Source organism: Pelobates fuscus, chromosome 4 (assembly GCF_036172605.1).
Source record: "Pelobates fuscus isolate aPelFus1 chromosome 4, aPelFus1.pri, whole genome shotgun sequence".
Taxonomy (NCBI): domain Eukaryota; kingdom Metazoa; phylum Chordata; class Amphibia; order Anura; family Pelobatidae; genus Pelobates; species Pelobates fuscus.
In genome coordinates, this window is record NC_086320.1 from 374,158,149 (window position 1) to 374,173,362 (window position 15,214).

Sequence of the window (15,214 nt, forward strand, 5' to 3'; positions counted from 1 at the left end):
TCACCCACAGTAAATGATTGATTGACAGGAGCTTTATATACAAGCTGCAAAGTAAGGCAACATATCATCTTAATGTCTCCTGTCGAATGACTGAATTAAAAGCCGTGACTCCAGCTGAAGGATTTTCCCTGGAGACGTGGCCTTGAACCATCTTCGTGATTTTGTTTTCACTTCATTTTGGCTTCCAGCAACAAGATATCTGCTTGGTATGCCATCCATGCCAGCATGGGCTGTGTTCATATCTTAAATATTCCTGTCCTTCCATCTGAAACAGAATTCCATTAATTCACGTCTATCTCTGTCTGTGTGTCTGTTGTACTATTACCAGAGTACGTCAACTAAACAACACATAATAATACAAATATAGAACACAAACAGTAATTGTACAATAATAATTAATGCATAATTATTGCAGTTCTTAAAGGTAGACTATAGTGTTCAGAATACAAACATGTATAGTGCTGGGATAGTAGTTTATGTCCCTGGCACCCCTCTGAGTGGAGTGAAAATGTATGTTACTTTGTCTCCATCTCCACGCTGGTATCACCATGGCTAGTTTCACCATGACTGGCCCTAACTCCATGGCTGAGATCATCAGTCTTGATGTTCATAGGAAAGTATTGGGAGGGCATTGCACATGCATGACAAAACATTGCGCTGTGCCAATCAGCATCTCCTCATAGAGATAGTTTGAATCAATGCATCTCTAAGGGGAGCATTCAGTATCTCCATACAGATCTTGGAGATGTTGAACGTAGGTAGATAGGATGCACCTCTAGTGGTCGTCTGTGTGACTGTGACTAGAGGTGTTACTAGGCAGCAATGTAAACACTGCTTTCCTCATACACGAGCCATTGGTAGGAAGAAACTCCCAAACCCACGCCTTTACCTTTAGAGCATTGGCAACCTGCATCTGTGCCCCTTATGGCATAACTGCAGATTTAATAGGGATGATCATAGAAAGGCTAGCAGTGCTTGAGCACCATAAGGTCACTGGAAAATTACCACCAGACGGTATGCGTGAAACGTCTACACTTCCAACCAACACCAGCACTGAGATCAACAAGCTTGTATATGTCACAGCATTAGAGGTCCTCCAAATGTCAGGGCTGAGAGAGAAACCATGCCCACCATGGAGACCAAGGCCTGATTTACGTTTTTAATACATTTTAATATTTTTGGTTTAACTTTTAAAATGATTTCAAGTTTTAAATACTTTTAATATATTTATATATTTCTATATCATATATTTTTTGATACTATGAAAAAAAAAATAGTATGTCTAACCATATTAAATCTTTTGAAAACCGTATCCACAAATTGTGACTAAGACTGGAAGCGAATATATTGTCAACATTTAAGGATGTTAGTAAACTAGATGATCTTCACAAAGGTGGAAAAATCAAGGATAGAAACCAGCTACTGAGGAAATATGAGGGTATGTCTATATGAAACTGTTAAGCAAAAGCTCACAGTACTGGTAACCCAGAGAAAGCAAATAAATGGTCTGTTTACCAAAGAACCATCCAAGGTGTATAGACAGCTGCAGTGTAACATATCCACCCTTGACTTGCCCAGAGCTGAGATTGAACAGTACTGGAAGAACATCTGGGAGAAATAAGCACCACATAACATCAAGACCCAGTGGTTATTAGACCTGAACAGGAATCAGTCACCATCACAGTAGGAGATACCCAACAAAAAATAGAAATAGAACCCATAAAGAGTTGGTCAGCACCAGAACCAGTCATCATCCACACCTACTGGTTAAAAAAAAACCTAGCAACTTTGCAAGAACACCTACCAGCACATATTAATCAGCTACAAGAAACTGTATCCAACTGGCTGAGACAAGCCAGAACAATACTGGTAAAGAAGGACTCTAAGAAGGGATATGCACCATCTAACGACCAACAAATCACTTGCCTAGCCGAAACATTGAACATTCTGTCAGACATCATAGCCTCCAAGATCGATTAATAATTGACTCAATACATGAACATTACTCAGAAGTTGATTGTAAACAACGCCAGAATCTCAAAACTCCAGCTGATGGTAGACAGCTGGTCATGCGGGATTCTAAGATCAGACTGTTATATCTGGAATGTAGGACACTGCCCCTCACTTCCTTCTCACTTTAACTAGTGGCTCCACCCCTATGATGACTCACAGGTCAGAGAACATGGCAGCCATCTTAAGTCAGTGAGTGTGTTGCAGTGCTGGAATAGAGGATGTTTTACTTCTAAGTTCCTGTCAGTTACAGTGAGCCTGACAATACAGCAAATGTTCAGTAATAAAGCAAGGTTGTATGTAACTACTGGTCTCATATGTGAAGCAGTCAGGACCATAACACAGACAGACCAAGACTGCTAGAGAGCCTATGACACAATGCCACACACGGATACCGGTTTACTTGGCTGTGTACAAGGTCAATTAGATACTAAGAGTCTTAATCAATAATTTGGTGGGCAAGTGGAGAACAACTCTAGAACATCAGTAAACATCAAATGCGTCATACACCCAGGTGATGCGCTATCTCCAATACTAGTCTGCATAGGCCTCAACAACCTGTCTCAGAGCATCATGAAGACTGGATACGGATACAGGTTTAACCCCTTAACGACCGAGGACGGTCAGATGTACTTACCTGATCGCCGTCGTTCCCCCGGCGGCGATCGGTGGTGCTCCCGTTGTGGGGAGACTGCCTGCAGCCCAGACAGTCTCCCCATGGCGGATTAGGACCCCTGTGTCCATGTGATCGCCCAACAGGGCGACCACATGGTCACAATAGGTGTCCATGTGCCTTCCTGCAGAGGGACTGTCTGTGCTGACAGGCAGTCTCCCTGCTGCTGTAAAACCATTAAAAAATTAAAGTTAAAGTTAATAAAAAAAAAAAAAATTAAATATGTGTATATATATATATATATGATATATAGACGTATATTATACCTATATAATATACGTCTATATATCATATATATAATGTCATGCTAAGTGTATTTTTATATTAATATGTACATATATTAATATAAAAATACACTAATAATTAAATTACACACGTATACATATAATAGATATATAATAACTCTATATATTGTATATATATATTATTATAAAATACAAATAATAAGTAAATTAAATTAAATTAAAAAATTAAAAATAATAATACAAATTAAAAAAAATTACATATCTATATGCAATTTCATTCTAACTGTATTTTGATATTAAAATATATATATTTATATCAAAATACACTTAGAATGAAATTGTATATATATCTATGTATATATAAATAAATAAATATAAAACGAAATATACATATGTCCATATACAAAATTACATAAATAATTATATAAATATACACGTAGACTTCAAATATATAAATATGCATATATATTTAAATTCTACGTGCATATTTATGTAATATTTTTACATAATTAAGTAATTTTATTAATTGCAATTTGAGGGACCTGCCTGCCAACTCAGGCCGAAATTCCAGAGAATTTAATTTGCTAGCACTGTATTTTACCCTGTAACTTTCTATGACACCCTAAAACCTGTACATGGGAGGTACCGTTTTACTCGGGAGACTTCACTGAACACAAATATTAGTGATTCAAAACAGCAAAACCTATCACAGCGATGATATTGTCAGTGAAAGTGACTTTTTTGGCATTTTTCACACACAAACAGCACTTTTACTGATGATATAATTGTTGTGATATGTTTTCCTGTTTTGAAACACTAATATTTGTGTTCAAGAAAGTCTCCCGAGTATAACAGTACCCCCCATGTACAGATTTTATAGCGTTTTTGAAAGTTACAGGGTCAAATATATGGGTCAAATATTTTTACATTGAAAATGGCCAGGTTGGTTATGTTGCCTTTGAGAGCGTATGGTAGCCCAGGAATGAGAATTACCCCCATGATGGCATACCATTTGCAAAAGAAGACAACAAAAGGTATTGCAAATGGGGTATGTCCAGTCTTTTTTAGTAGCCACTTAGTCACAAACACTGGCCAAAATTAGCGTTCAATTTAGTTTTTTACTTTTTTCACACACAAACAAATATGAACGCTAACTTTGGCCAGTGTTTGCGACTAGGTGGCTACTAAAAAAGACTGGACATACCCTATATTGAATACCCTGGTTTGTCTACTTTAAAAAAAATATGTACATGTGGGGTGTTATTCGGAGACTTTAGGCAGCTAATAGTGTTACAATGTCACTATTGATAAATTTGAAAGAATATATGTTTTGAAATCGCAATATCCTACTTGTACCTATAACCCTATAACTTGCAAAAAAAAAAAAAGCAAAAAAGCATGTAAACACTGGGTATTTTAAAACTCAGGACAATATTTTTAATCTATTTAGCAGTTTTTTTATTCGCTTTTGTAGATGAGTAAAAGATTTTTCAAGTAAAAGTAAAAAAAACATGTATTTTTCATCATATGTGTTTGTTTTTTAAAATTAAATTACATGAGATTATATAAATAATGGTATGTAAAGAAAGCCTTTTTTTGTCCTGAAAAAAACAATATATAATTTGTATAGGAACAGTAAATGAGAGAGCGGAAAATTACAGCTAAACACAAACACCACAAAAGTGTAAAAAGAGGCCTGGTCGCAAATGTACAACATCGCAAAAACAGTCCAGTCCTTAAGGGGTTAATATTTTTGGATAAGATTTGCAAATGATTCTAAGTTAAACTAGGTATTCTAAAGCATATTTTGCTTAGGATAAGTAGCTGTTGTTTTATGTTTTATGGACCATTCCCATGTTTTATTTAACCCCTTAAGTACACAGGACATGTGTGACATGTCATGATTCCCTTTTATTCCAGAAGTTTGGTCATTAAGGGGTTAAATTGCTAGAGCCCCAATGTGTGTGTTGGCACTCCTAATCTTAACATTGTTCATATAGTGAAGCATGTGTTCAGATGACAAGTTGACTTTATACCCTCAAATATTGTACATTCTTCTTCAACCCTCTCACCTAATTGAACATATCAACAGTGAAACACTTGCTTAACCTAGCTAGCTCTCCTAAAGATATTAATTGCTAAAATCCAGCAATTTAACATGCTAACATGTTCTCTGCGGTGAAAATTAGCCATGATCTCTGTAAATAGAATTTTACTTTTTATATGCTCATCAACAATTTGTAAATTGGCAGAGGGGGTGGGGTGGGGGGCAATTGATTCCAAAATCAAAAACGAGAATGGGCATTTTTAATCACATGCATTACAATTAAAATGACAATTCTGAAATAATTCTGGTCATGTTCTTTTCTAAAGCAGTTATCTTTCCCAAACCAGAGAAACACAGATAACTGTCCTGAATGATAGGTAATTTAACCATCTGTCTTTTGGTAACTTTAGTTTTTAATTAGAATGTGGAAAAGGTTTAACAGGAAAATAGGAAAGCATCCAGTTAGTTTCTGAATGTTTTCTTTTTCTTGATCGAAAAAAAAAGCTTATGATGTGACCTAATTTAAAGTTTCCCTCAATAGATAAAACATTGATTTCCAATTCATAATAGAACAATCTAATAGTTTTAAAACTCAATGTTTATATCCTGAAAACATGAATGACATTAAAAATGTCCTCAAAGTTTTTTTGTCACCTGTATTAAACAACAGATGTTATTGTGCTAATGAATTTCAAAACTTGACTCACCTCACTGTGATACAATGCAAAAGGAGCATATTTCTATGTCTAATTTTACGTCTAAATTTAACCCCAACAGTACATCACCAGGCAAGCAATTCCATTCAGCAACGAAATTAGAGAGGCAATTAATATAACTCAATTAAAGAACAATAAAAAATGCAAAAATGCTGGATGCCCATCTGATCCCCCAAAAACATAACGACCAGAGGAAAATATATATCAGAATATCAAATTTCCCACTATTACTTAAAGGGACATTATAGTCACCATAACAACCACAGCTTAATGTAGTTATTCTGGTGAGTCTAATAATTTTCTGCAGGTATTTTCATGTAAACACTGCCTTTTCAGAGAAAAAGGCAGTGTTTACATTGCCCCCTAGGGACACATCCAGTGGCCACTCCACAGATGGCCACTGGAGGTGCTTCCTAGGGCTGTGCTGCATGGTTGTGTTCCAGACCCTATAGTGTTCATTTAAGAAAGACAACTGACCTCCATAGGCAATTTACTGAATGGCATGGCTGTATCTCTGTACCTTATCTGAATTAAAAAAAAAAGGCAATGGAACTTGCGCAAAAAGATTGCATGATTTCTTGAACGATGTTTACAATAATGAAACGTTTTGCGTCTAGGATCCTTCATCAATGTGCAATGCCCAAACCAAGTAATACACAAACCGAGTAATATGACCCACCGGTTTCAAAGTATATTCAACATGGTCCATACATAAATACATTTTCTAGCTCATTGTGGAAGAATCTGATTGAGCTGCAGAATGGTATTTATAGCATTTTTAATGTTGAGAAGACTATACTTTCAAATCACCATAGTCACTCTAAATGAAAGGATACATGTGCTAACTCTACAAATATGTTCTCAAATAATTATGAGGAACTGTCATTTTTGTTTTCTTTGAATTCTATCTTACTGAGATACCACCTACTTCTACACGCATTCTGCATTCTGTTTATTTGTATTTTTAGACTTGTCTCGCAATCCCGGAGAATATTCATCCTGTTATGATTTAAAGCAGAGTTTTAATTAAACGGTTGATGCAGTGAACCTTAACAATGTCAGTACAAAGATTCCGTGTAAAATTTAATTATAGCTTCATGCTTGGTAAACAAGGACCTAATTTGGACTTTACCTTAATAGCTCTGCCTTTTGTCATTTTAGAACATTCCTTTTTAGTTAGTTTTTAAATTGCACATTAATCCTAATGATACGATATTTTACATGTATCTATGTTGCTATGGAAATTCCCACCTTTCTGACATTCACTGCTTGTCTTTCTGACATTTAAAGAGTTAATTTACATGAATACAATTTAATTTACAGACTAGTCTTCTTTAACTAGGTAGTTAGCTAGGCAGGTGGAAGATAGAGAATTTAATTTGACAAGAGCCATGGAAAGACTGGAGGATCCATCTATCGATTCACCTATCTATCCATCCATCCATCATATGTCTATTTATTGCATTAAATATTTAATGATTTAAAAAATATATAATTCTATTTTATTTACATCTTAGTATCCTGTAGACAAATGTTCTCAAGTGCTCATCTCATCCCATCAACTCCCGAAAATATAACATTGTATAAAAACTATTTTAGAAATCATATATAAAATTATAATTCTATATTTTTATAAACTGGACATTTTAAATATACGGTATATATATATATAAAAAAACATCCCTATGTGCGTATATTGCAAAAACAAACAAACAAACAAACAAACAAACAAACATATCTAATCTTTTTGTGCATAAAATAAACAGGTGATTTCATATACACTGTATGCATTTATCTAAACATGCATATATTTATATTTAGTTGATAAATGTTTGTATTTGCATGTATATACTGGGGAATAGAGTTTGAGGAGTCAATACCATTTTTTTTTATCATTGAATTAATGTCAATGATAACCAGAAGAGACAAAAAAAACAGAAGAAAAGGAATTATGGTAGAGTGTCCTACCTATATTCTTGCACTAGGGGTTAACCCCCATTCAGGAGATTTTCTACTTTGGTACCCCCTTACCCTTCGATTTTTTCAAAGTCAATGATATTCCAGAAAACGAATGCTTAATGCATGGAGATTTTTTTGACTATGTACTGAAGATGACATCTTTTAAATGAGCTCCATTTGCCGCCTCGTAGTCGGGCTCTTTTGATTGTATTGTTCATAACATTAGTTAATGACTGGTTTGCTGCAACTTGGTTTTGTATTTTATTATTGAACTAATTATCAATATGTATATGTTTTTGCGTATGCCTGAATAAAACGTTTTTTTTTTAATAGAGCTATGATGGGATCAGACATAGAGATGTCGCGAACATAAAATTTTCTGTTCGCGAACGGCAAACGTGACTTTCCGCAAATGTTCGCGAAAGGGCGAACCAGGCGAACCGCCATAGACTTCAATGGGCAGGCGAATTTTAAAACCCACAGGGACTCTTTCTGGCCACAATAGTGAGGGAAAAGTTGTTTCAAGGGGACTAACACCTGGACTGTGGCATGCTGGAGGGGGATCCATGGCAAAACTCCCATGGAAAATTACATAGTTGATGCAGAGTCTGGTTTTAATCCATAAAGGGCATAAATCACCTAACATTCCTAAATTGTTTAGAATAACATGCTTTAAAACATCAGGTATGATGTTGTATCGATCAGGTAGTGTAAGGGTTACGCCCGCTCCACAGTGACAGACCAAACTCCCCGTTTAACGCACCGCAAACACCGCAAACTGTTGTCAGAGGCAGACACACCAAAAAAATGCCACACTGCTGAGCTCTGCAATGACGGCATTCTGGTGGTGGCAACAGCATGCGTTGATTGGCGTGCTGTCTGGCTGACCCCGGGTGCCGATGCATGCTGTCTGACTGTGCCACTAGCTCCTTGCGACAACCTCCCCCTGCTTCCAACTCGTCTCCTCTCTGTCTCCCCATCTGAACTTTCCCCCTGTTCCAGTGGTGTATCCTGGTTTTGTGCTGCCCTAGGCAGAACAAAACTCAGGCGCCCCCCCCACCCCCTCGCGCGCCACCCCACCCAACCTTTACCCCGCCCCGCATTCTAAATACACACACACACATTCACTGACAGATATGCATACACTAGCTAACAGAAACACACACACTAACAGACACACACTAACAGACACACACTAACAGACACACACTCACTCACTAGCAGACACAAACTAGCAGACACACACACTCACTAACATACACACACACTCACAGGCAAACACACACTAACAGACACACAGTCAGACACACACACACACTAGCAGACACACAAACTAACAGACACATTAACAGACACACACACACACTAACAGACACACACACACACTAACAGACACACACACACACTCACACACTCACTAACAGACACACACTCACTCACTAACAGACACACACACACTCACTAACAGACACACACACTCACTAACAGACACACACACTCACTAACAGACACACACTCACACTCACTAACAGACACACACACACTCACACTCACTAACGGACACACACACACTCACACTCACTAACAGACACACACACACTCACACTCACTAACAGACACTCACACTCTCACACTCACTAACAGACACTCACACTCACTCTTATTCACATTTTTTTTTTTTTACTTTAACCCCCCCAGCCTCCTTACCTTTGGGAATGCTGGGGGGGGAGTCATCTTTCTCCCTGGTGGTCCAGTGGCTGCTGGGCGGGCGGCGCTGCTGGGCGGGCGGCGAGGGTGCACTTCCTCTGAGCTGTCTGTTCAGCTCCCTCGCGCGCCGCACAGTGAGGCTGGGAGGCGGAGCCGGAATATGACGTCATATTCCGGCTCCCTGCCTCACTCTGCGGCGTGCGAGGGAGCTGAGCAGACAGCTCAGAGGAAGTGCTCCCTCGCCACCCGCCCAGCAGCGCCGCCGGACCGCCCAGCAGCGCCCAGCATGTCTGTTAGCCGCAAGGCTTACAAGACATTTGCCTTGGGCATTTGGGGGGCGGCTTTTTTTGCCGCCCCCTGGAAAATGCCACCCAAGGCAAATGCCTTGTTTGCCTCGCGGCTAATACGCCCCTGCCCTGTTCTTCTTCTCTTCTAGCGGGCATCCACGTGACATCCACGGACGCATCGTCATCATCAACCGCTTCACTTGTATCTGACAACTCAGCAAAGGAAGCAGCAGCGGGTACAACATCATCATCATCACACCGTACGTCCATGTGTGTAATGCTGCCTGACTGAGACATATCCCTGTTATCTACATCCTCTGGCAATAATGGTTGTGCATCACTAATTTCTTCCAACTGATGTGTAAATAACTCCTCTGACAGATCAAGTGAAGCGGCTGTGGTTCTAGTGTTGGTGGTGGCAGCAGGCGGCGAGTGGTAAATTGAGAGGTGCCCGAAGCTAAGCTGGAGGAGGATGGTGCATCAAGGTTCCGAGCGGAAGCTGTAGAAGATTGGGTGTCCTGTGTTAGCCAGTCAACTATGTCCTCAGAACTTTTCCAGTTCAGAGTACATGGCCTCTGAACACTGGGCATTATTCTAGTGGTACTATGCGTGCAAGCTACTGTGACAACAGATATGAGTGGCACTGTGCACTGGCAGAGGTTGGCAGAGTAGACGCTGTAGGCCTGACACACGCGCTTGCAGACAACTAACTGCTATTCAATCTATTACAGTCCAAAAATTTTTTTTAAATGTACACTACTGTTACACCAGATATGAGTTGCACTGTTGTGACACTGTGCCCTGGCAGGCACTGAAACGCACACGTGTGAAGGAAACTGACTGCTATTATATTACAGTCAAAAAAGTTTTGTTTTTTTAAATGCAAGCTATTGTGACACCAGATATGAGTGGTGGCACTGGGCAAGTGGGCACAGTATACGCTGTGAGCCTGACACACACGCTGGCAGGCAGGCAACTGCATTAGATTACACAGAAAAAAAAAAGCAGACTAATGTTCTAGCCCTAAAAAGGGCTTTTTGGTCCTTACAGCAGAGATCAGATGAGTCCTTCAGGACTGTAGTGGACACTGAATACACTAGCCTAGCTATCGATTTCCCTATTAAATCAGCAGCAGCTACACTGTCCCTCCTCTCACTAAGAATGCAGCTTCCGGGGGGGGGGGGGGGCTAGCTGTCATGGAGGAAAGACGCACTTCATGTGAGCTCCTTCAATATCTCACTTTAAGCAGCTATCAACAAGCGAATTTCACCCCAGAAGGGGATGACCCAGCAATGTTGCTCCTACCTGACTGACCCGACATGCTTAATAGCGGTCAGCAACTCGACAGAGTCTTACTTACCACCGCGTGGCAAGTGTGGTCTGGTGCTCACCAGGCGGGAGAGGCAGCCGATCTCCCGATCCTGGGATGCCCAGGAGCAGCTACTTGCCGGCAGGAGCTCCGTTACCCCCTCTCAGACCGGTGGGGGTTATCCGGGCCACCCCTGAGAGGCTGTCTGGAGCTAATGGACACACAGAGCACAGCCGCCCAGGCTGACATACTCATCTGCGACTCTCCCAATATGGCGGCAGCCGCGTGTCCTCCTGGTACAAGCAAAGCATGGCAGGATATTGAGTCTAAGCTGGACAGACTCTTTAATCAATTTTGGAAGCAAATAACAAGCAGGAAGTCCCAACAAGCTCCACCACAGCCCCAACAAGCTCCACCACAGCTTAGCGAAGCAGTCCCCCATTAAAATCCACCAACGCAAAAGGCGTCGAAGACGGGACCGGAGGCACAAACAGAAATGCAGAGTCTGCCCCACATCAAGCACTTGCCTCCAACTTAAGCCACCACAATCCCGCACCGGACGTGAAGCACCACCGGGACAGATCCGACTACTCGACAAAACAAGCTTCTACCACCTCAAGCCGCGAACCCGGCACTCAGCCAGAGACTTGCCTTTGTTGTTCCAGGTATCAGGGACTCCCAGGGTCTGCACCTGGCGCCCAGAAGGGATCGGATGAGCACAAGCAGTGAACAGCAGCCTGCCAAGCATGTCCCACTATAGCCGATCCTCCACACCATGCCTTTGATCACATGAACTGCTCTCTGCACATTAACTAATCGTAAAGTAGCAAGCGTTTAAACATATCATTATTTCACCTCCTAAAGAGTTTATTGTCGTAGTTCCTTACATGCCTTTACCTTAACCGTTCATGTATAATGTTATTCACTAGTCTCATCTCATGGTGCGACTCACACTTGATTTATAACTAGTGGTGGAGCTGCTGATATAACTACACAGTTGATAACGTGCAAGCTACACCCTAAACATGACAGCCATCTTTCACAACAATGTACTGCTATATACTCATACCCTCAGTGCAACTAGCCATGATATACGCACGTTCAGCCTAGCATGCTCAAATATAACACACTTCTGTCTAAAAAAAAAAAAAAAAGAATGTAGCTTCCGAATGAATCTAAAATGGATGCTGTCCAGGAGGTAGGAGGGTCTGTGAGGGAGGGTCTGCTGCTGATTGGCTGGAATGTGTCTGCTGACTGTGAGGTACAGGGTCAAATTTTATTCAATGATGACGAATAGAGGGCGGACCGAACATCGCATATGTTTGCCGTCCGTGGTGAACGCGAACAAGCTATGTTCGCCAGGAACTATTCGCCAGCGAACTTTTCGGAACATCACTAATCAGACGTTGTTTCTATCATGCTTTGTAAAGACCGTTGTTTTCAAACACACTCCATGATATAATTATTATTATTATTACTTCAGCGCCAACATATTCCGCCAATTATAGAAAGGGGATACTCAGCCGGCCTGTATATATACATATATAGATTAAAGTCATCGGCAGCACCATGGTGAACTATTACTGGTACAAACTAGCAAATCCAAAGTGGGACAACTAATACACAAGTTCACTTCCCATTCGCCAAACAGAGAGCTTGGGTTTCAGTTTCTGAATCAGCGCCAGCTTTTGTAACAGAGCTCCAAAACTATTTGTCACAAACAGGTAGATGCACCGCACCCGGATTCTTTCCACTGTAAAATATACAATAATATTCAGTGATTATGGTGTGTTAGAGTGCTCCTTTAAAACTAATTTATAGTATGATTGGTTGACTTATCATAATTTATTTGTACACGCAGAGTAGTTTGACAATGCTAAGCGATAAAGAGGGCTTTACATAGGACGCAAGGTCACGCATTTAGACTGGAAGAAAGGAGATTTAGTTTAAGGCAAAGTTTTTTTACAGTAATAAAATAAGGATGTGGTTTTATCAGAGCCCATACAGATAGTTAAACAGCAATTGGATAAATACTTGCAGAAACATAATATACAGGGATATCATTTCTAATTAGTGGGATAATAGCTTCTTGATCCAAGGATATATCAGACTGCCATTTTGGGGTCAAGAAGGAATTTTTTTCCTAGTTTGTTGCAAATTTGGAAGCGCTTCAGACTTTTTTTTTTTCCTTATTTTGCATTAACAGCAAAAACAGACGTGAAAAAAGGCTAAACTTGATTGACGCAAGTCTCTTTTCGGCTATGTATGATATATTGATGATATATTTTCCCTTTTTCAGGTTGCCCAGGAATGTGGGATAACATAACCTGTTGGATGCCTGCCGTGGTGGGAAAAGTAGCTTTTATTCGCTGCCCTGAATTGTTCAATATGATAGGTTCTGAAGATGGTAAGTACCCCACTTTGTCTGTGAAAATAGCTGTCATGCAAGGATGAATTTATGCATTATAATGTCATTCGGAGGTTTGCCCTTTAATTTATATTGTTGTTGTACATTAACTAAAACATTCCATGTAGGTCTACATATATTCTAACATTCGTTTTGGAGATTTTTTGTTCTTTTTACAAATGACCTGCTTGCGACATCTATATTTTAATATATAAACCTCTTAGTATGACAACGGGGCTCATGGGAGAATAGTAATTGGTGTTTGTGATGAACATAGGTTACATGAATTTATGTAGTATCCTAGAATAGCTCAAAATAGTTTTTTTGATGCCGAAGTCAAAATTGACACAAAGCTGAAGATGACATGTTTTGGTAACTTTTTGTTTAAATCGATCTCTGATCCACATATATTAAAAGCATACTCCATCCACCCTGCGGTGTTCTAACCAGTGGGTGGTGGGGAAGTTCTGTCCTGAATGGCTGGAGGCAGAGTAGTGCTCCCTCTCTCCCTAGAATAGGCATCTGCCTACTGGGCGTTTTTTTTTTTTAATTCTTTATTTTTACAGTGCTTAGATTTAACAGACACGCTTGTAACGCCACGATAGCTGGTACAAGCCGGTGTGATAATACATTTTATACAGTATCATGGCAAACATTATTAGCACTTTTTTTGTCTTGTTGACGAAAGCTTAAGAAACAATATGGTGAAGATATATAGAAGACGACATGTTAGCTTACGCAGTAAGCGCTCAGTACAGAAAGTACAGAAAGTAGTGTTAGTTAGTAGCAGGCAACATTCAACATAACAGTGGCAATCATGTCGTTTAACGTTTATATACGAGCAGGCTCAGTCCGTCCCATTCTTTTAGTGCATGCTAGGCGGGTTACCGGCTTAACTCCTATACATGTGTAGGCTATGGCTTGGTCCAGTGTAGGCCAGCTCAAATCTTATGATAATATTGCAGCAGGTATAATGGGTTTACAAAGCCTACCTGCTGGGTATGGCACTGACATTGCGCTACCTGGATAAGGTGAGGGCAGTATTTTAGGATGATTTGGACTTAAGAATATACATGTTAACGAAAATAGCTTAAAGGATCAAGTAGTGCTGTAGGGCACGCTCACAGTAAAATCACAAAAAGGAAATGATAACATAAAGGAAATTATTACCCGCAGGTGATAACCTTGTGGGCCAGGGTAGTGGTCCCTAATACCAGAGGGAGGGTAGCCTATGCCTCTCGCACAAAAAACTCCCACCCCATAGTGAGCACTTCCTGTCATTCCGCTGGCGGCCGGGTACAGGAAAGAGAGGTTCCTGTCCCGCGTTCCGCGCCGCCCGGCCACGCTACATGGAGAGACCGGTAGGAGGGAGCGCTCTGCGCTTCCCTCCTGCCGGTCACTCAAACCCGGCCGCCCTCCATGCAGCAGCGCTTTTACAAGCCTCAGGCGGCGCAGCATGAGGAGCCACACTGGGCACAGGGATCCGGCGCCCCCTGCTAAGTTGCGCCCTAGGCGGCTGCCTAGGTCGCCTTACAGGTAGCGCCGGCCCTGGGTGGGGTTTTTCCTGGAGTAGGCCATCAGCGCCGCTTTAACTGTGACATTTTGGGTAATAGCTATAATGTCTCTCGAGGCATTCGCTGGGGCGGTCGGGGATTTCCGGATTCTGAATGCAGCCATTATTGGCCTTGTGTCCCCGTCCGTTTTCGCCCCCATTGTCATTGCCACTTTGTTTGTGTAGTCCAGTAAGGCCTCTGGGCCTATGTCTTCAGGGGCTCCGCGTATGCGGACGTTTGCGGTGGCGTGTTTCCATCGCCGTAACCGAGCGCGTGAGCCCCTGTAGTTGGAGTGTCAGAG

General features: G+C 40.8%; 1 protein-coding gene across 3 annotated transcripts in view; it reads left to right on the forward strand.

Annotated features, from left to right (window-relative positions):
- Positions 1 to 15,214, forward strand: part of ADCYAP1R1 (ADCYAP receptor type I) — a 233,279-nt gene that overhangs the window by 116,110 nt on the left and 101,955 nt on the right. For all 3 annotated transcript variants that reach the window (XM_063452737.1, XM_063452739.1, XM_063452738.1), the window contains exon 4: positions 13,253 to 13,360. In XM_063452737.1, coding sequence (XP_063308807.1) covers positions 13,253 to 13,360 — 108 coding nt within the window. The remainder of the gene's footprint in view (positions 1 to 13,252; positions 13,361 to 15,214) is intronic.